The sequence below is a fragment of the Pyrus communis genome, chromosome 1 (assembly GCF_963583255.1).
Source record: "Pyrus communis chromosome 1, drPyrComm1.1, whole genome shotgun sequence".
Taxonomy (NCBI): Eukaryota; Viridiplantae; Streptophyta; class Magnoliopsida; order Rosales; family Rosaceae; genus Pyrus; species Pyrus communis.
In genome coordinates, this window is record NC_084803.1 from 7,382,469 (window position 1) to 7,408,607 (window position 26,139).

Consider the following 26,139-nt stretch of genomic DNA (forward strand, 5'->3'; position numbering starts at 1 on the left):
CCGTGCCGATGAGAACATACATGCAATGGCGATTTTGTTTTGCGTTTTCTAAAGGCCGAATTACAAGTTGTAATTTACTTCAATTTTCACTTTCGTTCTTCTAATTATAATTCTTTTTATATTTCATCCTTGTAATTTCGTAATTTTTCACCTTAGTCCAATTTGGCAGCTAACTTTATTCTTTTTCTTAGTCTCATGTAAACACATTCTCATTTAAAAATATCGAAATAAGTTTCGTCTCAAGTAGAAAAGTAATATTGTTGATGAAATAAAACTACAAGTACAAAAATGCAAGAACAAAGTTACACGCACGAAAATGAAATTCCAAGCAAGCCTAATAAGGTCTATGACCAACACATGAAGCAATGTTGTCATCAAACCCACCGCAAGTGAGGTGAAATCGATGACCTATGAAGTAATGGTGAAAACAAGATCTCCAACAATTTAATTGGATATAATAGTGAATAAGAGAATAACCAAAAACAAATAAGCACGATGCATCAAACTCCTTCAAATGCGAGGTCTAACCATATTTAAAGAAAATGAAATTTTTTACAATAAGGTTTATGATAATGATTGATTGATGAATTGAAGAATAAAAAGTAATGTGAAACTCATGTGTAAGCATGACTCAAACAAGTACTTATGCATAGGGGTAAACTTACTTATGGGCATGAACTTGCAATTGATTGAAAGAAAAACCTTATATAATTAATTTGACATTAACATTATAATCTAGTGATGTCCCTCTGATGATAAGTTTAAGATGTCGAGTTTTGATATTAAATTATAGCTGATGCGGTGCATTTCTAAATATATTTATTGACAAGGGACAAGCAAACCGCAGGCACGAGGGGCAATATTGTCAAGATGCTATTATCAAGAACAGAACGGGGACAGTCCAGTAACTTCACGCGTAGCAGAAGCAGCTAGAGCTAGGACTAGGCCTATATATTTCTTCTGGAGGTTAGGTATTTGTCGACAGGCCTCACTCTCTCGTCTCGTCTCCTCACTTTTCTGTGGCTCTCTGCGTCTCTCAGGTGAGCTCTCTAGGGTTTCATCACCCTTGTTTTCTTTAGAAACCTAATTTTTTTGCCATTTTGTTTTCTTTAGAAACCTAATTTTTTTGCCATTTACCGCATCATGAATTACATGGTTGCGGTAGAAAATTCGAGTTTTTTTAATTTTATTTTTCGTTAAATTTTTTGTTGATATAATTGAATTCATTAGTTGGAAGGTTCGAAGAGAAATAAAGTTATATATGTTTTCAATTTAGTTTGATGATGTGGTTATTTTGTCTTGCGCATGCATTTGGGTTTAGGGTTTGTGGAAATTTAGCTAGGGTTTAAGGATTCGGAGCTCGATTTGGTTATTGATTAGGGATTAGGATTGTTTTTGCATTTTCTGATCTGGGTTTGCTTGTATTATATAGATGATAAGATTTAATGTAATTAGTACTGGACTTGGAACTTAAAAATATGTCTGCATGTTTAGATTCTTACATCTGTTAAGTGGATTTAGTTGTGGGTTTTGGGTAAAGCCGGGGCGGTTTCTATGGTCAATATGATCGTTTTTCTGACTCCGGAAATACTTATTTACAGTTAGAACATATCATATTTGTACATTGGGTGATTGAGTAATAGTTGAGTAGATTTTTTTTCCTGTTTTTTATCGTTGAATTTACTAATACGGCTGTGGTTGGCTCAGTGAGGTGCAATTAGTTCCTTGTATCAGTGGTTATGCTGGTTTGAGTTTTGTTTCTGGGAGACAAACAAATGTCGAAGAAGAAGAACCCCTTTGTTTTCATGGATGTGTCCGTCGATGGTGATCCTTATGAAAGAATGGTTTTTGAGGTACTTTTCATGAACAAATATATTCAGTCAATATTTGTCGTTCGGTGTAAACTGTGATGAATGATGAGTTCTTGTTGCCTGTCTCAGCTCCTGCTATGTGACTATTCATGCATTTCCTAATGAGTTTGACATTTATAATTTCCTTGGTGATTGCTTTACAGCTTTTCTCTGATGTTGTTCCCAAGACCGCAGAAAATTTCCATGCTCTATGCACAGGTAAACTATATCATTTGGTTCAGAACTGATTTGTTATTCATATATACAGGATTCTGTAACGAACTTGTTTACATGAATTGCTCTATGGAATTGAACAATTCGTATAATCAATTTCTTGTATTGCTTCTGAGATTGCACTTTTTTCCCTTCTTTGGGGATGCTATAATATAGTACCAGAGTAAGATGAGAAGGTTTGCTTTTCTCATGTATTTGTTGTTTTATTGAATACTCAGGAGAGCAGGGAATCAGTCCAAAAAGTGGAAAACCACTGCACTACAAAGGGTCCTTTTTCCATCGTATTATAAAAGGTTATATAGCACAGGTATGCCTCCTTATCTTACTTTTAGATTCGTCTTCCATAGGATTTTCTGGTTGAGCATGACTTAGCAGTGGTTTGTCTTGTAGTCAGTTACTCTTGTTTATGCTGTAGGATACAGGGCTGATGGTCACGACTGCTTTTCTTGTGATATAGTTTTAAGGTTGTACTTACTAAGTTGTATATCCTTGAAATTTACTAGCTTTGTCATGCCCACCCAGTTTTGCATACACATTTCCTTTATAACTTAAGGGATTAATGGATGTTGTCTGTTTTTCAGGGTGGCGATTTTGTCAAAAGAGATGGTAAGTATTATAATTATTTATTTCCTGCAGCTTTTGCATTTAATGTGTCACTCCAGCTTGCACATTAACCTTGGCCAAAATCATGTTGTACATTCTTGTCTGAATTCAATGTTCGTTAATAAAAAAATCATTTCTTTGGAGATGGACAGAGAAAAAAAGTGTTGATAAATGTTGGTTTAAGTAAAAAGGCACATAATTTCAAGAAATTTTATGAGAATTAAAGGGTTGATTTTGGGTATGCAATACTTATTTTCAAGCAGTGATGTTTATAGTAGTGTTTGAATATATGATTACCAAATGAGATGGCATAATGCAGCCTGTTTAAGATAAATGTTGTAATGATAAACCTAATTTCAATTAGGCTTCCACATAATGATATACTCATGGCTTTGAATATACAGAATTATATTTATGTTTATTGATTAGGAATTTTATGTTGGAAAATACAGATGCTGATTGGAGATCAAGTTCTAAATGTTTTGCTATGTTTGAACTTTGATTTTTGATTTTTGATTGTTAAGTTCTGGAAAATTAGAAGGGTCTTGCTTGAGCTAAAAACGAAGGGGCATAAAACTAGGCAAAGAGAGATTATTGGAATAGGCTGTAAACACAATCAATTACAAAAGGCCTCTTCACTGGGACAGGGATCAATCCCTGGTGAGCTGACCTAGAAGCATAAAGGGGATCTTAGCTGTACAGGCAGTAGTAGGCATTGTGATATATTTTTTTGTTGAAATCGTTTATGGATAATCACACTGAAAACCACAATTTTAAATTCCGGTGGAAGAATTGATTTGCTTTAATATTAAAAAAAAACTACCAATGATGACCCTATTTTTGTAATGCTGCTCCCTTAATGCTGTTTACTCTAGTGATACCAAGCATAGTGGAAGGTCCCTTTTAATGTGACTTGAGTCTAAGGTTTACTGGGGTTTCTTTGTTTGTTCTGTAGGCACAGCTGGTGAAAGCATTTATGGGGAGAAGTTTCCAGGTAATATACAGTATCTGCATCACTATCTCTCTGTCTCGCAATATTTCTATAAGCTCAATTATCAACTCATGTTTATGAATAAACTATGATTGTAGCCCCTGTTCACTCTTTGTCTCTACTTTTTAAGTTTGTGATCATGTCTCACTGTCACAAGCTTCCTTCAGTAGGAATTGCAATGATCATTGCTCAGGGAAGTGTAGTCTATGAACTGAGTAGAATTATCTTGAAATTGCCAAGTGTTCAATTAGTATGTGTGCTTTCTGGTCTAGTTAAGTTATTATTTCAATGCTATTTAATTTGGGGACTTGTGAGTATTAATACTGTTAGTTAACTTTTCTTCAGATGAGTCACCTGTGCTAAAACACTCTGGACCTGGCCTTCTATCTATGCCTGTTGCTGTTCGTGACTCTTTAGGTTCTCATTTCAACATCACTTTTGCAGCTAATCGTAGTCTTGACAGGTATGATTTCATTCTCTTCTTTTTACTTCTCTTTTACTGTTGACCTGATTTTGTTTGCTTTTGTGTAAGTTTTCTTACTGTTTGCCATTTAGTAGTCAGTTTTATAAATTGGTGGTGACATGATATCCTCAGACTGTTCAATATCTGATGAGACAACGTATATTCTTCAGTCTAATTACAGTTGTATATCATTGTACAGAAAGCATATAGTTTTTGGGAAGCTTGTACAAGGACATGAGGTCCTCAAAAAGATTGAAAATGCGGGCGATGAAGATGGGAAACCAACTGTATTAGTTAAAGTGATCAATTGTGGCGATTATAATGAAGGTAATAATAATGGATAAACTACTTAGTTGTATCTTACCTAATTTTCAGCAATATGAAAAACTATTGGTATCTAAGGGTTATTATTTTTATTTGATTGTTTGTATGTGCAGACATAAAGAGAGCAAGTAAAGTGAAAGTTGGGAAGGATGCTTCTTCAGAAGCTAATAGTCATGAAGTGAGGCGAAGGGGAAAACACAAAAAATCTTCAAAAGATAGAAGGAAGAGGAGGAGAAGGAGATATGATTCATCTGAAACAGACAGTTCCTCAGATTCCGAATCTGAATCATCCGAGTCAGATAGTGAGTCTGACTCGGACTTGTCCTCATCATCTTATGCTAGTTCTTCAAGTGATGACAGGCGTAAGAAAAGAAAGAGGTCTTCTAAAAGAGACAAGCAGAGACGTGGAAAAAGGCGGGATAAAAGGCGCGACAAAAAGCGAAGGCGTCGTGATAAGAAATCTAAGATCAGATCAAAAAGGTTATATGCTTAATATTTATTTGTAATTCAAAAGTTATTTTATAGTTTCACCCTTATTTTTCACACTTTTTCACATGAAAATACTTTTTTACTTGAGTAGTGTTATGTATAGTACACTCACTAGTCCTTGTTGCTATGTCTCTGTGCTGTAAAGCCCCTTTAGTTGATAAAGTTCCGCCTGATATGTTTTTATTTATAGGAAACCTTATTTAGAAAATGGTATAGGTTTTATTATATGACATCCGAACGGTTATAAGGACTTAAATTCGCACTTTGCTGATATTTTAAATTCTGTTCTCTAGGGCATCGGATGGTCTTACTGATTCTGAGAGTGAAAATAAAAGTGAAAGTAGCTGTGAAGATGATGGCCTGGATGCCCAAAGGAAGGATCAAAAGTCTAAGAAGGACATCTCTGAAAAATCTGGTACTTAAACTAATTTTCTTGCTTTCATTTAGCATTCTTGAGTTGTGGTAAATCTGTTATGATAATTGTTGTATCTCACCTTCAAGATGATAGTAGTTATTTGCTCGCAAGATTTTACTTGTGGTAAATCTTTCTTGGTCAAGATTTTACTTGTTTACCTTTTCTTTTGCAACTTTGGTTTTTATAGCTAGGGGGTGGGTAGGAGTGATATTTGTTTTGGAGAAATGAGCAAATATAGCTATTGGTGACTGGGTTTGCTATATGTAAGGATCCTGTGGTTCAGCATCTTATTAGTGAATGGGTCAAAGCTATCCTTGAATTGTGTTTATTTATCACATATGCAACCTGCATTTTTCAAGCTTCTTATATTTTTACTTTTGGTGGGTTGAACTTGAATATCTGTTTTGTTGCGACTTTGGATTGTTAATGTTGAACGCTGTGCTTAATGGAAAAATGAATTTGAGCTAAGATGATTCAGGACATTATTACAATGGGTCAATGCCCACAAGCAGAACTGAGACACTGTTTTTCACTGTCTTACTAATTGACTTGTGTTTCATTCTCATAGTCTTCTGTAATTTATGCAGTTGGAAACCAACCACTTCTTGCAGACGAAGGTGATGCTTCAATCTACTCTAAAAAGATGGAGGAAGCAGAAGTGCTTGTGAAAGACGGTGCATATCCTAAGGAGAATGGAGAGCAGCGGAGCAATGGACTTGCAGGTGCTAAATATGACAAAAGTGCAGATAGACAGCCTGACATAGTTGATGATCACCCAGGGAAATCTAGGTCTTCTTTCCATTCTTGTCACACCTCAGTTATTCTTTATGCTTACCGATTCTTCCAGATCTGGTATTTTATTAAAAGTTGATGAGCAGGAGCCGAAGCTTCAGCCCTAAGAGGGCCATGAGTAAGAGTATGAGTATCAGTCCCAGGAGGAGTCCGACCAAGAGCCCAAGTTTAAGTGGCAAACGGAGTGAGAGCAGGAGTTCGAGTGTTAGTAGAAGCCCTCCTCCCCCTCAGAGGAGCAGGAGCATCAGCAGGAGTCCTGTTAGAAGCGATAGCAGTAGAAGCCCAGTCAGAGGTTTCAACAGAAGTCCAATGAGGGGCTGGAAGGGTAGGAGTCCAGTGAAAGGCCGGTCTCAAAGAAGCATAAGCAGGAGTCCTGTAAGCAGGAGCCCACCATATAGCAGAAGCCCAGTAAAAGTTCCAAGAAGCATAAGCAGAAGTCCACCAAGAAAATCATTGCGCAAGTCAATTAGTAGAAGCCCTGTTAGAGCTTCAAGAAGCAGAAGCCCAGTCATAGTTTCTCGAAGGAGAGCAAGCAGAAGCCCTGTAAGGGTCTCCAGAAGCAGAAGCCCAGTTAGATCTTATCGAAGGAGTGCAAGCAGAAGCCCTGTAAGAGTTTCAAGAAGCAGAAGCCCAGTTAGATCTTCTCGAAGGAGTGCAAGCAGAAGCCCTGTAAGAGTTTCAAGAAGCAGAAGCCCAGTTAGATCTTCTCGAAGGAGTGCAAGTAGAAGTTCAGGTAGGGTTCCTTCTAGGAAAACTGCTAGCCGCAGTCCGTTGAGGGCCCCTAGCAGGAATAACCGTCGCAGCTATTCAAGGAGTCCTAGCCCAGTAGCGCGCAGGGTAAGGTCGCCTATGTCACCAGATCGGGGGAGGAGCTTGTCAAGAAGTGCTTCACCTGATGGGTCACCAAAGCGCATTAGAAGAGGGCGGGGTTTCAGTCAGCGGTACTCTTATGCACGGAGGTACAGAACCCCTTCTTTGTCTCCTGTGAGATCTTATCGTTATGGTGGCGGTCGAAGTGATCGTGACAGGTAATTTGCAAGTCTTTTGGAAAGTTCTTTTACCATCAGCTAGTGTAAGATGATATGATGATTTACTGGCAGCTTTGTTTTTGCATTGCAATTGCACATAACGTGCATGCCTAATTTGTGTTTCTAGATATTCAAGTTATAGAAGGTCCAGGTACTCTCCGAGGCGCTATAGAAGCCCACCAAGAAGAACACCTCCTAGGTATGTTGATCGCCCTCTTATAAGCTTCATCTATTGTGCATGACTAGTAATCAGGCTGCTTATGTTGAGTTGCATGTCGGTGGAGAGTCCGGTTTTCCAAAAAAGATATGTATTTGAAATAAAACTTGGAGCCATATGATTGTGTTCCCGCCTTAGTCGTTATGTTTGTGGTTGGATCATATCATTTAACACATATCTGCAGATACAGAAGCAGAAGAAGCAGAAGTCCTGTATCACGTAGCCCCTGTTATCGCAGCCGAAACTATAGTCGGAGCCGTAGCCCTGTCCGAAGTCGTAGCCCCATCCAAAGCCGCAGTCGTTCTCCAGTGGAGGTGTCTAGATCACGTGTCTCTCCTCGGGTTGAGAGGGCAAGATCTCCATCCAGAAGCAGGAGCCCATCAAGATCAAGATCAAGATCAAGGTCCTCTCTGGATTCCAAATCTCCAATTCGGACCGGAAAAAGCAGGTCTAGATCATCATCAGGAAGCCCAATGGGGAAGAAGGGGTTGGTTTCGTACGATGATGTTTCCCCTTAGCCGAGTTGAAGGGAGATGTTTTGTTCCACTTTTGGTGGATCAGACTAGCTTAGATTATAAATAATTGGATTGTTCAAGGATATGTATGTTGAGAAATAAGTATTGCTTGGGGTACTATGAGTTTTAGGCACGCAATCTCGTTGATGCGGTTTTATTGTATGCAGATTTTACCCATGAGGATTTGTGGATCTTGTGCTGCTAGATGGTCATATTTTTGTGCCTTTTCTTAATTTGAGTTTGAGTTCGTATGATTTGTTATACGTCGGAATAAAAGGGCGTTACGAATGCATATAACAAATAATTTGGCCCCAAAAGGGTCCTTAAAAATTATATCTGAATATATTACGAAGGTGATATTGGATTGTAACACTCAAGATTGGATTGAAACGCTCAATATCTAAATGTATAACTTAATATCTTCCATAGCTTTTAGTTTCAAACCAATATTTAAGTGATAACTAGATCTAAAACTTCCTGTTAATTGTGTGAGGGTCAAATGGTGACGACCATCACGACAACAATTAAACACCAACTAAAGCAAATTGAAGGTAAAAGGAAAGAAAATAAGAATGATTTAAGAAAATTGAAGGTAAAAGGAAAGAGAACAAGAATAATTTCAAAACGACTGCAGCTTTATATCTCATTTTTAAACCTTTAAAAAAAAAAAAAAAAAAACAAATATAGAAAAAAGAAAGTTGATAAAATGATTCTTATATGGGAAATTTTCCTTTTTGTTTTGGTCCTATTCTTAATAGGATAACTAGTTTGATTTAACCAAACACTGCCCGACCTTAAACTTAGCACCCAACTGAAAAAATCTTTTAGCTCAGTGGTAAAATGGTAATTACAAGATTAACCCGATACCAAAAGAATAAAACTGACCCGATCCGACGAACCAAAAAGGTATAAAAGGCTGCAAAATCCTAAGTAATTCAGCTTCTGAGTGACTCTCGCGCACAAAATTTGGCAATCGCTGCGTCCCGCACTCCGCAGAGGAGAAATAATCAAAAACACCAAACAAATTCTCACCGAGAGGCCGCTAAAATGTGGAGGCGCGTGGCATCTACTTCCTCGGTTCAGCTCCAAAACCTCGCCGCCTCAGCCTCACGCAGATCCTCGTCTCTCAATCCCACCCGTCGGTTCGTAACCTCCTCGGCGCCTTCCCCTTCGTCGACGCAGTTGGCCAAATCCGCGCCTCCCTCTTCCCCCCACATTGCCTCCGCTTCCACCTCCGGTGCGTCTCCATTTTCTTCCTTATTTATACGTTGTTCTGATCTCGATTAGGTTGTTATTTTCTGTTTGGTTCCCTGGAAAATGTAGGCGCATTTATTTATTTTTCGAATTTTCAGAAATGAGAAAGCGGATAACCTGCTAATGATTGTGATTACATTACGCATCAAAAATTCAAAATTTCTCACATTGAAACCCTAATCCTCTGTGCGGTATCAAGAATTGGAGATTTTATATATAATGTGTTGATTTATATTCGTTTTGTGGTATATGAAGCTCTCAAGAAAAACCGTCAAGAAGTTCATCCGGCTGCTACCGGTCACGAGCTTGAGGAACTTGCTGCCGAGCTTGAGGTTGATAATTACGATTGTTGGTTTGCAATTTTATCGAAATGTTATGAAGATATGAGATTTTCTTAATTACGCGCTACTCTTAGTGGTTGATCTCATTACATGCAGGGAAGGGACGTTCTTGAAATCAATTATCCTGTTGGTCCCTTCGGTACCAAGGTAGTAGTTCCATTTGATCTCTTGGATTTCATTTTTGTTATAGTTAGTCGGTAAATAGGAAGGAACTTCAAGCATTTTTGACATGTCCTTGTTGCATCATTCACAAGTATGCATCATAAATGTGATTCGCAACATGATTGGAAATTTAATGTTACCAGATTTTGTGCTTCACTGTTCTATGGCATGGGCTTGCCCGGCTTGCCAAGGGCATCTCGCATAACAAAAAAAAAAAGGACTAATCATCTTAATCTTCTTTTAACCGCCAAAGAGTGATGGACCGATGGTTGTCTTAGAAGTTGTGTAAACCAGTGCTCGTGGAAGTCTTTTAACTGTGTTCCTAATCTTGAAAATTCCTAATAATTGCGGGAGATCCTGTCTTTTTAGTGAAAGAATAAAAGTTTGCTTGTCAATATCAAATCTCTTTGTGCGCTCTACCGCTCATTTCCTTGCATAAATGTCAAATGAATGCGAAAGTGTGTAAAACTGTGCACAACATCTTCCATTTAACTGGAAATATGTGGTTGTCTTCAATCAACATTCTCATGTAACTGATCCTACTATACTTTCGGTCTTGTAGGAAGCACCTGCAATCGTCAAGTCTGTCTATGACAAAAGAATAGTTGGATGCCCTGGTATTGAAGGAGGAGGTAGAGTTCTCCATTTAGTTGCATAATATTTTTATCCCTGGTCAACTTAAGTCATTCCAAGGTTTCGGCTAACTGTAATTTCTGAATATGTCTGCAGAAGATGAGCACGATGTCGTGTGGTTTTGGCTGGAGAAAGGGAGGATATATGAATGCCCTGTCTGTACCCAAGTTTTTAAGGTGACTGGCTTGAGTCTTATTCTTTCCTTTTTATTCTTTTCTTCTATCCCTCCTCGTGTTGAAAGTCGTTTCTTTCTGTGTCTATTCACTACGGTATGGGTAGATTATTACGTTGTAGTCTCTGTTACATCTTTTGTAAATAGATGAACTTGTGCTTGAAATAATCGACTTCTCTAATCTGTTAACAGCTGGAAGTGGTTGGCAAAGGAGGTCCTCCAGACGGTCATCATTGATCCGCCCGACAAGTTTCTTGCACAAATAAAAATTTGATTTATGCGACGAGGAGGCAGTTTTTTATACTGTGTAGTTTCAATAATTCTTTTTTGGCTTGTTTACCGTAGTTCTTAAGAGATTGTGTCCGACGATGTTTCAGTCGGTGATAATTTTGGTTTCATGGTCTGTTCATTAGAACTGGATTCTTTTGAGTCGCTAATATTTTTGAATTGTGTCCGAAGATCAAAATAATCGTGAATACATTGTTTTTCAAAGAAAAATCGATGGTTCATAATGCCTTTACATAATCGTCTCTTACTTTCCATTTATCCATTGAAAGATGTTACGTGTTGTTCGAAATCGTCAACAATTTAGAACAAAACTTATGTTACACTCCTTTTCTTCTTCTCTTTTTGTTTGGAAGTGGGAAGCGATTACCGCACACCACTTTTCACCCCTGGCACACCCTTGATTTTTTTGGACTCTAGAGTGAATAAATCAAAGAACAAATAAAGGGTAAAAGTAAACATGGGTGCGGAGAATGAGAAAATGTGCGTGCGGAAACCATTTCATTGTATTGACTATGGTTTTGGGGTCAAAGACGGTAACAAATGAGGGGTAAAGCGGATAAATTGTTGGATGTTAGTGTCCCTTGCGTTTGGAATATCCTCTAATACTGCTTGTTATGGGACCCCAAGACCAAAGATATTTGGAGGTTATTTCCAAGAATTCGATGAAACAAAGCATTGGAATCATCGAATTTTTTGTCTCTAAGTCTCAACTTTGTGTGATCATTTTCTTGGTAAGTTTGTATACAAAGCTTCAACCCTGAAGACTGCTTAAGCATGCCTGCCCCTGCTCTGAAACCAGTACTCCCAACAATGTCAGCTCCTCGGGTTCGCGAGGCAATCAGGCAGTATCTCTCGGAGGCTCAGTCGGATTCTCACGAAGTGCAGCAGAAAGCTCTCCAGACTTTAGTTTCCATCACCAAGGTGAGTCCCCAAAACAGGAGCTTGGTTTCACAGACAGAAGGAGCCATCCTCGCCTTACTTGCCCTCTCGAAATCTTCCTCCGACAGCATTCAGGTTCTCTCGCTGTCTGTCCTCTTCAATCTGTCCCTGAATCCGGATCTGAAGCAATCTCTAGCGGATATTAAAACCCTTAAACATCTGAATTCGATAATTGCCTCTTTGACCTCCGCGGAGTCCGGCAAGGTAGCTTCCTCTCTGGTTTGCAGTTTGGCAATGCTTGACAAGAACAAGGCCAAGTTTGGCGTAGCAGGCACCATCCAGTTACTAGTCAAGGTCATTTCCGGCCCTCGCAGCCCTGCCATCCATCACCTCCTCAGCTCTCTAGCTGAGCTTGTTCGGTTCCACGGGAACTGCACTTTGGCAGTGAGAGAAGGAGCTGTTCAAGCGCTCATCCAAGTGGTGGAGAGCAGTGACAGCGAGGATCTAGCCGGAACTTCTCTCCAGGTTCTTGGCCTTCTTGCGAGGTTTGATGAAGGACTGAATGCTTTGAGCAAAACCGACCAGATTGTGAGCTCAATGGTAGAAGTGTTAAAAGGGAGGTGCATGCTGAGTAAGGAAGGTGCGGCTGAAATCCTCCTGCTCCTGTTTGATGAAAGTGAGGGCTGCGTGAGAGACGCTTTGAGGCTGCCGGACTTCTCAACTTTGGTAGCTGATATTTCGGTCAGAGGATCACCGAGAGCCCGAGAGAAGGCGGCTTTGCTGATGAAGAAGATCATGGACGATGACTTGGATTCTTATGTTGATGGAAACCCCATGTTTTCTCAGTGGTAACTGGTTGTAGAGAGCGCAGGCCCGCAGGCTTAGATGTAGCCAAGTTAGCTACAAGTGTAATTGCCCCTTTGCCTCCAAGTTCAAATCCCTCTCTTCGCAGTTAGATTAATTGAAATATCGAATAAAATAAAACTAAATTGATAGGAGAGAGCTCTTGTTAGTTTGAATTTCTATGTTATTTGTTAAAACTTAAAACTTGTTTTGTATAGTTGTCAGTCATGACATGCCAACTTTATATGTGAAGGGATTTTCGGTAAAAGTTGGATACTTTCAATTATTTCAAAAACATTTCCAAATAAGTGTTTTTAGATAACTAAAAAGAGTTCATATAATACCGACAATTAAAACGGTTTGTTGTATCAAAATGGGGCTCTGTTCATGTTTGTTTACCCATGCATGTTAGTGAACCTTATAAAATGTTTGGCAGAGGGTACTAGTGGATGAATGATCTCTTGGAAAGTTTTTCGCGTGTTTGGGTGAGGGTGGTACTAGAAGTAGAACGAATGACCTCTAAGATTTTTTTATGTGGTTATTTAACATTACAAATTTACATTTTAGTGATATTTCTCTCTATTTAAAAGTGAAAAATCTCATTAATTGCAAGTTCAATACCAGATTATTAGAATTGTCTTGTTGTGCGTCTAAGCCAAATCTCCTACCATTTGATGTAAGTATATCGTCGAAATAAAAAACCAACTACCATCCTACTATCATCTGGTGAAAGTGGATAGTTTTCCTTTAATAAAATAATAAGGCCTAAAAAAAATTGCACGGGGCCTAGGGAAATTCCATGGACCTGTCATAATATCCTATTATTATTATTTTTTTTTTTTTTGCCAAAAAATATATTTTGCAGTCATATGTCCACGTTGGGCTCACCATGCCATGATTCTGCATTGTTGTTGTTCATGTGAGCGTCATGTCACGCGTTAATACTGATTCTGATGAAAAATTTAATATAAATATGAAAATATCACACAATCTTTATTTTGGTATGAGATTAAGATGAAAAAAAGTTGTATGAAAGTTTGAAAACCAAAATTGTGACATCCCACATCGCCTAGGGGAGTGATCCTTATATGTATATTCTCATCTTTACCTAGCACGAGACCTTTTGGAAGCTCACTGGCTTCGGGTTCCATGGGAACTCCGAAGTTAAGCGAGTAGTGCACTCTCATGATGGGTGACCCACTGGGAAGTTCTCGTCTGAGTTCCCAGAAACAAAACCGTGAGGGTGTGATGGGGGCCCAAAGCGGACAATATTGTGTTACGGTGGAGTCGGGCCCGAGAAGTGGTCCAGCCCGAGCCGGGATGTGACAATTTGGTATCAGAGCCTAACCCTGGCCGTGGTGTGCCAATGAGGACGTTGGGCCCCAAAAGGGGGTGGATTGTGACATCCCACATCGCCCAAGGGAGTGATCCTTATATGTATATTCTCATCTTTACCTAGCACGATGCCTTTTGGGAGCTCACTGGCTTCGGATTCCATGGGAACTCCGAAGTTAAGCGAGTGGCGCACGAGAGCACTCACATGATGGGTGACCCACTGGAAAGTTCTCATGTGAGTTCCCTGAAACAAAATCGTGAGGGTGTGCTGGAGGGCCCAAAACAGACAATATCATGCTACGGTGGAATCGGACCAGAGAAATGGTCCCGCCCAGGCCGGGATGTGACAAAAATACTGCACAATAGTAAAGTAAGAATTACTCTTGAAACTTTCCATCACGATTCAACTCATTCATGCTTGAAATTTGTACAACATTTTTATTTATTCCTTAAATCTATTGAGGTCTATTGAGTTATTCAGTCTAAATTCAATCTTAAGTACCAAAAAAGTCATCTAATGTGTGTAGTTTTTCTTTTAGTTGTGCAAACATTGATTGGCCAGGTTGAATATATTCATAAGACTTATTTACATATCTTTTTTATAAATCAGTTCTCGACAGAAACACTTCGAAAGAAAGCAACATGTCTTGAATCATTCTTTCATCTTTTCTTAGCTGAAATTATTTTATTCATCCGAAGCCACAACCCACACTGAATATAGTATATACAACACATATTCTTTCGGTACGTTTTAAAAAATTGATTACAATACTTATATGTATTTAATATAAACATCATTTGACGGCCATATATAAATTATATAAATACATGTATTTAATATAATTATTATTTAACCGTTGAATGATAATTGCATTAATACATGTAAGTATTTTCCTAAATCCAACGCAAAATAAAACAAAATACATATGTTTATGGTGTGCGTTTTTATCCAAAATGTTCGCCAAAGTAAAAAATTTATCTTAATATGGATTTTTGTCTATATTCAAGCCCTCAAATTTATTGTCGATATTTGTAACGCCTAGAATTATAAGCGGTGATTCCAATTTGAACCCCTCCCCTCCCATCCCATTCTCTCTCTCTCTTTTCTTTTTTCCTGGTTTTGGTAATTCCCATAACCTTTGGAATTCTAGAACTTAATATTGCTTGTCTTCTAGTCTTATTTTGTCCACAGAAAGGATATACACGATATAATAAAAATAGGATACACGTGTGATAGTAAGTTTTAATTTTATTATAGTAAGTGTAACATTATTCTTAACCAATGTTTAAATCATTTTTCACCTCTTTGTATGATGTTCTGTAGTCTATGACTGGGAGCGAGCTAAACGGCCGAGGCATCTATGAAGATACAGTTAAATGGTTGGAATGCCCGCCAAATGTCCAAAACTACATGTAGCAGTCGGACACCTAATACACAAAAAAGGGGACACATTGTTTAGCAACAACACGAATCAATCAAATAACACCAAAAATTATACATCACACTGACAGCTTTTTTCGTGAGAATCAAAACCCTAATCTCTATAATAAAAGCACTGCTTAGTTGGTGCTAAATCCTCACGTTCTCTACGAACTACTCAAGCTTAAGCACCTTTTGAGTGCTTGTGTGTGACATTTTTTTGGGTTGTGATAAGGAAACAAAATGAGCAACATCACATACGCTCCTTTGCCTATTAACCTCATACCGGATGATGCCAGTCCGGCATGGATGAACAAAGGTGACAACGCGTGGCAGCTGACGGCCGCAACTTTGGTTGGCCTCCAGAGTGTCCCGGGGCTCATAATCCTATACGGTGGCGCGGTGAAGAAGAAATGGGCTGTGAACTCGGCCTTCATGGCACTCTATGCATTTGCTTGTGTTCTTATTTGTTGGGTTGCGTGGGGATACCAAATGTCATTTGGGGATGTCCTAATCAAGGGTCTTCGGTTTTGGGGGAAACCTGACGTGGCACTTAACCAGCAGTATCTCTTGGGGCAGGCATTTATGGGGAAAATACCAAATGCCACAATGGTTTATTTCCAATTTGTGTTTGCAGCAATTACTTTGATTTTAATTGCTGGGGCACTTTTGGGAAGGATGAACTTTTATGCTTGGATGTTGTTTGTGCCTCTATGGCTAACTTTTTCATACACCATTGGAGCTTTTAGTATTTGGAGCCCTAAAGGGTTTCTGTCCAGGAAAGGACTCATTGATTATTCTGGTGGGTATGTGATCCATCTTTCTTCTGGTGTTGCTGGGTTCACAGCTGCCTATTGGGTAGGAAAACCCTTCTTTCTCATTCTTCTTTTTGCTCTTTCTTTTTCCGGGGTCTTCATAAATAAGTCCCTCGGAAATCTCTATCATAGTAGAAAACAATAAGCACCTTCTCGATGAAAAAGAAAAACTGGACTAAACTGTTATTGGACTCGAATATCATTGCATCGAACATTAATAGTTGACAGGCGAGGTTCTTTTCTTCTTTATGTAGTTTGATTCATTAAGTGTTTCTCACTAATATTAACAGTTACACTACGCTAGGTATCTTTTCAATTGCTAAACTTTTATGCGGAGCACATTTTGTAGCAAAATTACTTTCTCTTACCCTCTGAAGTCTCCTCTTTTCAAACATGTTTGCAATACATGTCTCAAAACCAGAAACTTCTTAAGAAGTATGATTTGATTCGGGGTCTAATTCGCGATGCAGGTTGGTCCACGTTCGAAGAAAGACAGGGCAAGTTTTCCTCCCAACAACATTCTTCTTATGTTGACTGGTGCAGGACTTCTCTGGATGGGCTGGACAGGGTTTAATGGCGGAGACCCTTACGTGGTCAGTGTTGATGCCTCCTTGGCTGTGCTGAACACTCATGTCTGCACTGCTACCAGTTTGCTCACTTGGCTCTTGCTTGACATCACTTTCTTCCGTAAACCTTCGGTCATAGGGGCAGTTCAGGGAATGATCACTGGTTTAGTTTGCATCACCCCTGCTGCTGGTAAGTTCACAAAATCTACAATTTTGCGTATCCGTCACATAAATTCTTTATGCAGGACATCTTGTCTTTAAGAGGCACAACGCCATGATAAAATCTCACTTCTGCTCAATTTTCTTAGAAGTTAAGTTTTAGGTTTGGAGTATCAAATTCCGGTACCAGATACTAATAGCCACGGTTGCATTTTCAATCTCCTATATAGGTGTTGTGCAAGGCTGGGCAGCAATACTAATGGGGTTATTTTCTGGCTCAATCCCTTGGTTTACCATGATGATTGTCCACAAGAGATCTTCTCTCCTTCAGAAAGTTGACGACACAATGGCTGTCTTCCACACTCATGCCATCGCCGGCGCCCTTGGTGGAATCCTCACCGGTCTCTTTGCCCACCCGCGGCTTAGCTTCTTGTTCTATACCTCATACGGAACGTATGTTGGCCTATTCTATGGTTTCCACATGGGAGGTCCCCACGTGCACACCGGCTTTCGTCAAGTGGGAATCCAACTGCTCGGGATCTTTTACATTGTGACACTAAATGTTGTGGTTACAAGCATTATATGTAACCTGATTCGGTTATTAGTGCCGCTACGGATGTCCGCGGAGGATATGGAGATTGGTGATGAAGCAGCTCATGGGGAAGAAGCCTATGCTGTCTGGGGACAAGGCGAAAAGCTTGACAATTCAAGGTTTGGAGGATATGATATTGAATCATCAGTTGCCAAAAGTAGAGCAGCTGCTGGACAAATTGAAATGGCTTAAAATTCATAGATTTTGACGCTACAAATTGCTCAACAGATTATTGAAAGGATAAAAGCTTTGTAATGTTGAATTCTATCTCTACTAGAGAGATTTTCAGATTCTGATTTCTTACAGAAAATTTCAATAAACTTAATAATATCACAAGTTTCGATATAATATCTAACGGCTAAAAAATCTCAAAGAATAGGGTCCCTCGGAGCATATAAAAAGCCGAAATATCGAATTGATAGCATCTGCTGGCCAGCTGAAAAGGAAACACAGCTGACCATGTAGCAATTACATATCTTATTTGCCACCACTATACAAACTATTTGCAATAACACCACTGTCAACCGCGGAGCTATCATAATCATCTCTATTTTTTTTAATTTGATACATAAACTAGATAATAAAAATTTCATATATGTTTTATTATTGGTAAATAAATAATGTAGTAACACCAAATAAAGAGACAAAAGGGCGAGCTCCCATGCAAAGAGCCAAATTACAAAGCAGCAAGAAGAAACAAGCACCCAAAAAGCCTTAAAACCAACGGGTTGCAAAAGATGCAAAGGGAACAGACCAAGCAAGGAACAAAAGAAACTGCAAACCAAGTCGAAAATACTTGGAAAGAATCAAAAGTAGACCTCTAAATTTGGATCCCACAACCTCATGAAAATAAAAAACTAAAAATAAAAAAGGTTACTATCAAAGCAATATGTAAATGATGAGTTGCAAGCCTGTAACCCCATCATATAGGTGCAGCTCTACTATTTTCTATGAACCAACACAGAAGGGCGGAATGAGAATCAAACTCATGACCCCTTGCAAATAAGGCTTTGGAATCTTGTTGAGTATGAACTAGATTCTAAAGTCTAAATTATCAAAGAATGAGCCAACAATATGTATCAAGCTTACAATACTAAAACCATGTCCAAATATGACACTACTGATAGAATTTAAAATTTTAGTTTATCTTACACAATATTTTCGGAGCATCATATCAAGTCACAACATCTCTTGTATGATTTCTTATCTAGAACTTGAAATTTATAAATTATTTTCTAAACTTTTTTTTTTTTTAATTTCTAAAAAGATTCTGAAAATTTTATCTCATTGTATCCCCAATTTTGTGTAGCGCGTCATCTTATTTGATTTCTTACCTTCATTCATCTTATTCTCAAACAAACTCATTTCTGCACTTGAAAACCCATCACTTACATTTTTCCTCCTAACAAACGAGCCGAGCTGCTCATGACTGATGAGGGATTACTTAGGCATGATCAAGGCCACACTCCTTCGACCATATACTACATGATGTTGTCACTCATTGCAATTATTTATAAATTAATTAATTAAAAAAACAAAATCGAAAAACCCAAAAATAATCCAGTAATTTGAGGCCCAGCAGCACAGCAGAAGCAGCTAGGTAGGCCCTATATACAACAAAGCACATTGAAGCTTGCTTGTATTTTATATATGCATATGATAGTCACAAGACTCACAGGCACAGCCTAACATTTAGCTGATGAATTAATTATTTATAAAATAATTAACAAGGCCTTGGAACCTGCAGAGTGGAGAACATGTGGAATGTGTTAATAATATAAAAATTCAGAAAATTCTCGACAACCCGAAAATATTATTCGTTAAGCATCATTAGCTTTAGTCTAATCTCCATTTTGAGCCATTCTTAGGCATTGATTTGGTATTTTGGTTACAATATTGAAGTGTTTACACTTTGATGCCAAACTATAAGCAATCAAATTATATTTTCAGTTTGGGGAAGTCTCAAAGGAATCAGAAAAGGGAAGTCATATTCACACACATTTTTAGCTTCTTACTCATCATTATTTAATCATAATCGTTGATTTCATTTGATTTATTCAATTTGGTGACCATAAATACAAGGGATTGTGTAAGAAGCTAAATGGGTGTGTGGAAATCAAAAGCTAAAAAGGGTGTGTAAAAGGAGTAGGATTCTTTCTCCTCTTATTTCCATCTCCTTCCCTCCCCTCCCCTCACACTCACCTTTTTGTCTTTTTCTTTCTATAAAAAATTCAAAATAAGATATTGACGTGATTTAATCGTAACGGTTTAAATAGGAGGGGAGGGAAGGGGAGAGAGATTAGGAGGGTAGAGAATTCTCCTCCGTGTAAAGACTGCTTTGTATTAGGAAATCAATAATTACTTGTAATATGGTTCAATAGTATTCGTTTTCATGTATAAGTGAGATGTCTTATGTTCGATTTCCATGAATAGAGAGGTAAATACCTAATTATAATGTCTAACTCATGGTGTTAACAAATTAATCACGTCTGATTAGGAACACTCAGATATCCACTTTGTTGGACGGGAATATGTGATTTATAGGTTAAATAAGGCTAAAAATCATTAGTGCGAGGTCTGTTTGAGTCCCATCCCATGATTATTCCAAATGCAAAGAAGATTGCGAGTCTCACTTTTGTATGTAAACCAAAATTTTTATTGCACAAATAGATAACTATGATTCTGATTTCAATAAGTGATAGTTGACTACTTAAAAGGGAAAACTAAAAGTCACATAAAACAAAAGCACTAAAACTTTATGACGTTCTTTTGTCCTAAATTCCTCATAGAGACATGAAATTTAGCTGTATGATAAGATATTTACTGTCTTTCTTTTTCATTGTGTAAGCAAATATGTCTTTAAAGAATAGTATTAACTCAAGCGGAGAGGGAGAATACGTACTACTAGTAACTGAGTTAGGGTATACGGTCGATTGAAAGTTCGACTTCAATTCCTTTCAATGTAACCACAACAAAGTTGGAGCTTAGCAAATCAAAAGGAAAAATATCACTAAATGTAAGAATTAGTAGTTAATGTTTAATAATTTTTGTATTGCATTTTAGCACAAGTAGCATGGAGGAGTGTCAATTTAGACGAGCATCTTGACAAATATATGAGAGTTGGCCTCACCTATATTTCGACAGATGGAATGCCACTTTTGCCTGTGGTAAACAAGTATGCCATCTGAGGAACAAACTCAAGGATACTAGGTGAATTTACACACCAAAAAAAGGCAGAAAAGATGAAGAATCTTAATGTACCACTTTATTGTCCCAATGGGTTGCATATCTTGCATTGTTTCTCGACGAGAGATATTAAAAAAAGGAAATGGAAGACAGAGATTTGAATTGAGATGTCTACACATGCAATGCATGTGGAGGGAGTTTTAAATAATGTCGGATTGGTAAATGACTTCTTGTAAGTTATTTGAAAATCCTTTGTTTGTAGATTTGTAATGTTTATGTAGTACATTTTTAATCTCATTTTGTAACATATTTAACTAATTTAATTTAAATATTTTGATACTTGGAAATCCCTCGTCTAAAGTTCCAAACATTATTATATAGTTTATAAAGTACTTATTTGCTGAATTTGCATTTGTATTTAACTATTGAATTCAAGCATGGTTTAATAATATTTTTGTCCACTTATAAGCAAAAGGTATCAAGTTCAACCCAATAACTCAATCCAAGACAGGAAACATCTTCAACCTCCATTGAGGTATGTGGAGTTTAATATTTTGAAAAAGAAGGTATTTACCGATTTAGGGTTTAACATCTCATCAGTGTCCTTCCTCCTCAATCCACTTTGTTTCGGATTCAAAACTCTTTTAATTCCATTGTGTGTAGATTAAATATTTTCAATCTTATGGTTAAAAATAAAAGAGAAAATGTAATTGGATAAAAAAGAGCGTGAAAATCAATTTTTTTTTATCTTTCTAATAAGATATTTGCAAAAATTACAAAAAAAAAAAAGAAAGATGGAAAACTCTGGTAAATTATAAACAAGTGGTGGGACATGGGAAGGGCATTTTGGTCTGGGCATTTGGCAAAAAACTGTAAGAAAATGAGTAGTTTTCAGACCTTGTAAATTTCACCGCCTGTGTGTTTGTAGGTGGTTTTTGAGGTATGATTGATTCATATGAACAAACAAAAAAGGAAAAGGAGTGAGAACAGAGGCTGAGACTCTGAGAGAGAAAGTTGTGGGAAACAAAGAAAAGCAAAACACAGAGAAGTAAGAAGAAAGAGAAAAAGCCATTATTCTTTTGGGAACCAGGTTGGTACTAAATTAAAAAGCTCAAACCCCACTTTTCTTTCTCACTTGCAATATTTATTATTCAATAATAATATATATCGCAGATCATTTTCAGCACCTGCAATTTCATTACCTCGTTCAACTAGTGAAACATTTCAAACTTCTATTTTTATTTAATGGGTATCTTTCAAAATGTCTTTTTTTTTTTTTTTAATTTATTTGAAAAAAGAATGGAACTTTCCTTCTTATTTCAGAAAGAAAATCCATTTGTGGTTTTGTATTCTTGGGTTGCTGTAGCTGGAAGTGCTTTACTTTGCCTGCTGCCAACTAGCATTAGATTCTTTGCTTTCAATCTCTGTGAGCAATGAGCATTGCACACTCCAAAAGACTTTGATAGTTCATTTTTTCTGCATTTTTGTGCTCATAAATCCTCCTAGCTTATCCTGTCCCTTCTTCTTCTCTGGGTGCCTTTCCCTTTCTGATATTGTTGATTAGAACCACTGTTTAACTTGTCTTAGGACTTATGCAGATTCATGGGTTTTATTACATGTGCACCCCCTTTCATTGGTATAAATAGATAAAGCCAATATTGAGTTTCTCAATTGTAGGAAGACTCTTCGGTGTGCATTTCGTGCAGAGAGAATGAGCTACAATAGCTCCAACGCCGCTTCTGGTTAGTCATTTTTGTCTGCTGGTGTCTATTTCGTTTGTATATGGAGTAAATTAGCTTGCAACAACTAGTTATCTTGGCTCTTGCCGATATTCTGATTATATTAGGCCTACTGATTTTATGTTGTGACAATTTGCTGCTGCAATATGTCAGGTAGTAGAACTGGTAGCAGGGCGTTTGAGTTTGGAAGGACCCATGTAGTGAGGCCTAAAGGGAGACACCAAGCAACTATAGTTTGGCTACATGGCCTTGGTGATAAGGGTTCAAGGTACTACGGCTATTCTTTTGCAGACTATCATATGTTCTATTGTGATTTGAAAACACTCTTTGCATTTTGTTACAATTTGTCATCGCTTTAGGTGAAACTTAGTCCATGTAAACCGATCCATCAGTGGAACTTAAGTTCTTATGCATGATCAAATTATAGCTAATCATGGATTGCGGACGTGCATGGATCAATATTTATGATGTTAAGAATGCGCAGTTTTATAATTGTCATCTATGTGAGCCTGATATTCCTTCTTTATATGAAACACTTGGCGTGAGTGTGATTCCTTTTCCATTTAAATGAGCATATTCTTGTAAGAGAATGGTGGACTTGTTTGTTGCACATAAAAGACAAAGGAGGGGAAGCTGGACAATGTCAATGTCTTTGTCCTGATCTGGAAAAGTCTGTTATTTAACTAATTCCTTGAACTCTGTTGCAATTAGAATCTAACTGAATCCTGAGTACAATGTGATTAGTTGTCTTTTTCTTCCTTTTTGTTTCACTCTGAGTCCTGACGGAGAAGTCTTGAATCAAGTATTTGAATATTCCAATGACAAGAATAGGGGACCACTTTTTGACTAGCTTAGTTGCCATTTAAGCTGATAATCAAGTTGAAATATACTAATTACTAATTGACATAGTACTAATTCAGGACTAATTAATCTCAAATATTCGTTTTAACGAAGGATGATTGGACCATTTTGAGCTAGGACATTTGAAAGCATCAGAATTCTACAATTATTGATTAGTTTTATGCTTATTTTGATTATATGTGCTCCCAAAATTATATTGTATATGATTTTAAGAAGTGTTTCCTAAATTGTTTTCGTAGCTATTGGACTCAAAATACTATGTTATTCCAGCTCAGATTTTGCTCATTTGACGAGTGTGGTTAGTGAGTACTGAGTAGTGACTAAGTTGGATTTCCCACTGTGTGCTTTGTTTTGCAGTTGGTCCCAGCTCTTGGAAAGCCTTCCTCTTCCTAATGTAAGGATGGTAACTTTAAGTTTCATTGTACCATTAAGCAACATTCATCACCAGCAGTCTTAAACCTTCTATTATTACAGAATATGCTGCCAAGTTTGGTTAATAGAATTTATTATCTGTATTTGTTGAACTTATTATACAGATTAAGTGGATTTGCCCTACTGCTCCTTCTCGACCTGTAGCTCTATTTGGCGGATTCCCTTGCACTGCTTGTAAGATTGTTTTAGTTTCCGTATTTATCTTTTTTTTTCTGAAAACCACCATCAAGTCCAGGTTGGCTTTGAGCTTTATCACATGGACAATGATTGCCTAAAATATATGTAACGCATAGTCTAAAGTGTTCAAGTGATTTATTACAGGGTTTGACATGGGAGAAATTTCAGAAGATGCTCCTGATGATATGGAGGGGTTAGATGCCTCAGCAGCGCATGTCGCAAATCTTTTGTCAACAGAGCCTGCTGATAGTAAGTTCTCTTGAAAGCTCTAACTCTAGTATTTAGTTACAGTTGTTAGAAACGTGTACAGTTAAAGGATTTAACATAAAATATTTGGGCGGCTGATAAATCTTGGTAGACTTAAAAGATTAAAACGTAAAGAGTTCGGGGAATTGGGAAAATAGTCAAATTTCTCTGTAAATTCCAACCTCCACTGTTCTATAGTGAACTTATTTGCCTTCTTGTTCATACAGCTCTCATGAGCCATGAGTTACCTGAGAAAAAGTATAAATGATCAGTTCTCCTATTATCTCCTGCATTTTCTTCATCCAGTTCATTTAATTTTGTTTGTGTCATGGAACAAGTTCATTGCATAATTGATTTTTATCAAGTGAATTGCATACTCTCTCTTGATCTTCACCTTTGCTATTGAAATGTCTCTAACCTTATTTTTCCAAGAAGGTTCTTGTGATTAGCAAATTTACGCAATCAATGATATGGTAACTTTCAACAAAGAACTATTAGCAGAGGAAGTTGGTTGTTTAGCTATTACAACAAATTCTATGGGGGAAATAACTGATGAAGTTTTGTTAAGTTGGGAGTCGGATAGTCTTATAAAATGATCGACTGTGTAAAATGATGTGTTCTTGAGGTATTTTTTGCTGATTGGAATTACGAATTCTTTTGTATGACTCGTTACTTTTTACTATCATGAACAGTAAAACTTGGTGTTGGTGGCTTCAGTATGGGTGCTGCAACTGCCCTCTACTCAGCCACGTGCCGTGTTTTAGGGCAATATGGGAATGGAAACCCGTACCCAGTTAACCTAAGTGCAATTGTTGGTTTAAGTGGCTGGCTTCCGTGTTCAAGGTTTGGCCTCTTTCATATGCGCATTGCGCACTGACTTAAAATTGCTCATGTACAACACATCAGCACAACCTACACATTCTGTTATAAGCAGTCAGTTCATCCGTCTTTCTTTTTGTGTGGCAGAACTTTGACGAACCGGATGGAAAGGTCACACGAGGCTGCAAGGCATGCAGCATTCTTGCCCATTTTGTTATGTCATGGCTTAGGTAAACATATTCTTCTCATATTTGGTAGTATAGCTTCAGTTATTTGGTAGAATCTCTTCCCCTACCTCCCCTTCCATAAGTAATTTTGAAGAATTTGCAAGTTTCCAGTTGCCTGCTCGTCTTAATTGGTTATAATTGCAACTTCCAAGGATGCCTTAATTCTTCATTGCAGGTGATGATGTGGTCGCATATGAACATGGAGAGAAATCTGCGCAGACTTTGAATTCAGCAGGATTTAGAAATCTCATGTTTAGAAAATACAACGGGTATGTCATACGTCCTCAAGGACTTGTCTTGTTCTTTTCAGTATCAATTTCTTGAATGCTTACCTAGTTTGGCAGTGCAGGCTGGGTCACTACACAATCCCTGAAGAGACCGATGACGTTTGTACTTGGCTAACTTCTAGTCTGGGGCTTGAGGGATCCCGATCTTACTAGCGGAAGATATCTGGGAATGGTGAGTTAGCGCAGGGAATACAAACGAGGAGATTATAAAAAATAAAAATAAAAAAATAGAAGATTAGAAGGGGCATACTACATTAGACGGTGGTATGGGCATATATACATGGTGGTGGCATTTCTTATAGCTACTAGTGCCTTGTGATCTCTATCTCACTCTCCGTGGTACTCTCTTTTCCTTGCAATAACTTTCTAACCGAGGCTCACTCTTGTACTCGAGTCCTGGTTGCCCGGTTGCTACGAGCTTTGTATCCATGTTTGTTTAGGGTAGGGGATGGGAGCTGGATGGAATCTCTTCGTCCCCATCCACAAAATTTTGTTGTTTTGATAATAAAAGTGATTCTGAATATGTCAGTATTTTGGAAATTTTAGTAATGCATGTAAAATGGTAGAGAATGATGGTTCTTAATGGATATTTGAGTGTTTATGCTTTGTACTTCATAGCCTGATTTAGCCGTTGGATTTTCACTGTGATTTAAACCCTAGATTAGCATTCAAACTAACCGAGCCCGGGCCAATTTGGCTTTTCAAATCCTATCGACAAATTTCACCCCTAGCCCACAAGCCCACAAACGAATTCTCTTTTTTTTTTGTTTCTTTTTATGCAAGCA

The 26,139-nt window shown here is 37.8% G+C and overlaps 5 protein-coding genes across 8 annotated transcripts; all 5 read left to right on the top strand.

Annotated features, from left to right (window-relative positions):
* The first annotated feature begins 936 nt into the window (after window positions 1–936).
* LOC137734869 (peptidyl-prolyl cis-trans isomerase CYP95) lies at window positions 937–8,154 on the top strand. Of its 3 annotated transcripts, none has more exons than XM_068474183.1 (14): window positions 937–1,040; window positions 1,708–1,853; window positions 2,015–2,069; window positions 2,303–2,391; window positions 2,666–2,690; window positions 3,643–3,681; window positions 4,024–4,141; window positions 4,341–4,468; window positions 4,579–4,945; window positions 5,248–5,369; window positions 5,957–6,158; window positions 6,248–7,189; window positions 7,317–7,388; window positions 7,591–8,154. In XM_068474183.1, exons 2-14 carry the CDS (start codon window positions 1,776–1,778, stop codon window positions 7,922–7,924), a joined length of 2,571 nt encoding a protein of 856 aa, XP_068330284.1. In that variant the 5' UTR covers window positions 937–1,040; window positions 1,708–1,775; the 3' UTR covers window positions 7,925–8,154. The 3 variants fall into 3 exon arrangements, with proteins under 3 accessions (XP_068330284.1, XP_068330292.1, XP_068330299.1); XM_068474191.1 differs by having other exon boundaries at window positions 1,013–1,040; window positions 1,722–1,853; XM_068474198.1 differs by lacking the exons at window positions 937–1,040; window positions 1,708–1,853; window positions 2,015–2,069; window positions 2,303–2,391 and adding an exon at window positions 2,502–2,548.
* A 698-nt stretch (window positions 8,155–8,852) lies between these two features.
* On the top strand, window positions 8,853–10,981 carry LOC137715096 (cytochrome c oxidase subunit 5b-1, mitochondrial-like). The gene is made up of 6 exons (XM_068454322.1): window positions 8,853–9,158; window positions 9,431–9,507; window positions 9,613–9,663; window positions 10,241–10,310; window positions 10,408–10,487; window positions 10,676–10,981. The coding sequence occupies exons 1-6, from the start codon at window positions 8,969–8,971 to the stop codon at window positions 10,718–10,720; spliced, it is 513 nt and encodes a 170-aa protein (XP_068310423.1). The 5' UTR covers window positions 8,853–8,968; the 3' UTR covers window positions 10,721–10,981.
* Window positions 10,982–11,545: 564 nt separating this feature from the next.
* On the top strand, window positions 11,546–12,502 carry LOC137733704 (U-box domain-containing protein 4-like). Its single transcript, XM_068472899.1, has one exon. It carries the CDS (start codon window positions 11,546–11,548, stop codon window positions 12,500–12,502), a length of 957 nt encoding a protein of 318 aa, XP_068329000.1.
* Window positions 12,503–15,491: 2,989 nt separating this feature from the next.
* Window positions 15,492–17,614, top strand: LOC137728288 (ammonium transporter 2 member 5-like). Its single transcript, XM_068467136.1, has 3 exons — window positions 15,492–16,106; window positions 16,534–16,819; window positions 17,019–17,614. The coding sequence occupies exons 1-3, from the start codon at window positions 15,492–15,494 to the stop codon at window positions 17,570–17,572; spliced, it is 1,455 nt and encodes a 484-aa protein (XP_068323237.1). The 3' UTR covers window positions 17,573–17,614.
* A 3,909-nt stretch (window positions 17,615–21,523) lies between these two features.
* On the top strand, window positions 21,524–25,937 carry LOC137711613 (uncharacterized). 2 transcript variants are annotated; one of them, XM_068450872.1, is made up of 10 exons: window positions 21,524–21,656; window positions 22,244–22,308; window positions 22,459–22,573; window positions 23,524–23,560; window positions 23,703–23,772; window positions 23,920–24,024; window positions 24,714–24,864; window positions 24,988–25,070; window positions 25,243–25,336; window positions 25,417–25,937. In XM_068450872.1, the coding sequence occupies exons 2-10, from the start codon at window positions 22,278–22,280 to the stop codon at window positions 25,505–25,507; spliced, it is 777 nt and encodes a 258-aa protein (XP_068306973.1). In that variant the 5' UTR covers window positions 21,524–21,656; window positions 22,244–22,277; the 3' UTR covers window positions 25,508–25,937. The 2 variants fall into 2 exon arrangements, with proteins under 2 accessions (XP_068306973.1, XP_068306980.1); XM_068450879.1 differs by having other exon boundaries at window positions 21,530–21,656; window positions 22,165–22,308.
* The last annotated feature ends 202 nt before the right edge of the window (window positions 25,938–26,139 follow it).

Bases quoted from the DNA above. Each gene is read 5' to 3' on its own strand.
- LOC137734869 (XM_068474183.1), top strand. From the start codon at position 1,776: ATGTCGAAGAAGAAGAACCCCTTTGTTTTCATGGATGTGTCCGTCGAT. The intron at 6,159-6,247 runs GTCTTCTTTCCA...GTTGATGAGCAG, and splicing joins GATCACCCAGGGAAATCTAG to GAGCCGAAGCTTCAGCCCTA. The intron at 7,190-7,316 runs GTAATTTGCAAG...TTGTGTTTCTAG, and splicing joins GGTCGAAGTGATCGTGACAG to ATATTCAAGTTATAGAAGGT.
- LOC137715096 (XM_068454322.1), top strand. From the start codon at position 8,969: ATGTGGAGGCGCGTGGCATCTACTTCCTCGGTTCAGCTCCAAAACCTC. The intron at 9,508-9,612 runs GTTGATAATTAC...CATTACATGCAG, and splicing joins AACTTGCTGCCGAGCTTGAG to GGAAGGGACGTTCTTGAAAT. The intron at 9,664-10,240 runs GTAGTAGTTCCA...TCGGTCTTGTAG, and splicing joins TTGGTCCCTTCGGTACCAAG to GAAGCACCTGCAATCGTCAA.
- LOC137733704 (XM_068472899.1), top strand. From the start codon at position 11,546: ATGCCTGCCCCTGCTCTGAAACCAGTACTCCCAACAATGTCAGCTCCT.
- LOC137728288 (XM_068467136.1), top strand. From the start codon at position 15,492: ATGAGCAACATCACATACGCTCCTTTGCCTATTAACCTCATACCGGAT. The intron at 16,107-16,533 runs GTAGGAAAACCC...TTCGCGATGCAG, and splicing joins GGTTCACAGCTGCCTATTGG to GTTGGTCCACGTTCGAAGAA. The intron at 16,820-17,018 runs GTAAGTTCACAA...TCTCCTATATAG, and splicing joins TTGCATCACCCCTGCTGCTG to GTGTTGTGCAAGGCTGGGCA.
- LOC137711613 (XM_068450872.1), top strand. From the start codon at position 22,278: ATGAGCTACAATAGCTCCAACGCCGCTTCTG. The intron at 23,773-23,919 runs GTAAGATTGTTT...GATTTATTACAG, and splicing joins CGGATTCCCTTGCACTGCTT to GGTTTGACATGGGAGAAATT. The intron at 25,071-25,242 runs GTAAACATATTC...TCTTCATTGCAG, and splicing joins TTTGTTATGTCATGGCTTAG to GTGATGATGTGGTCGCATAT.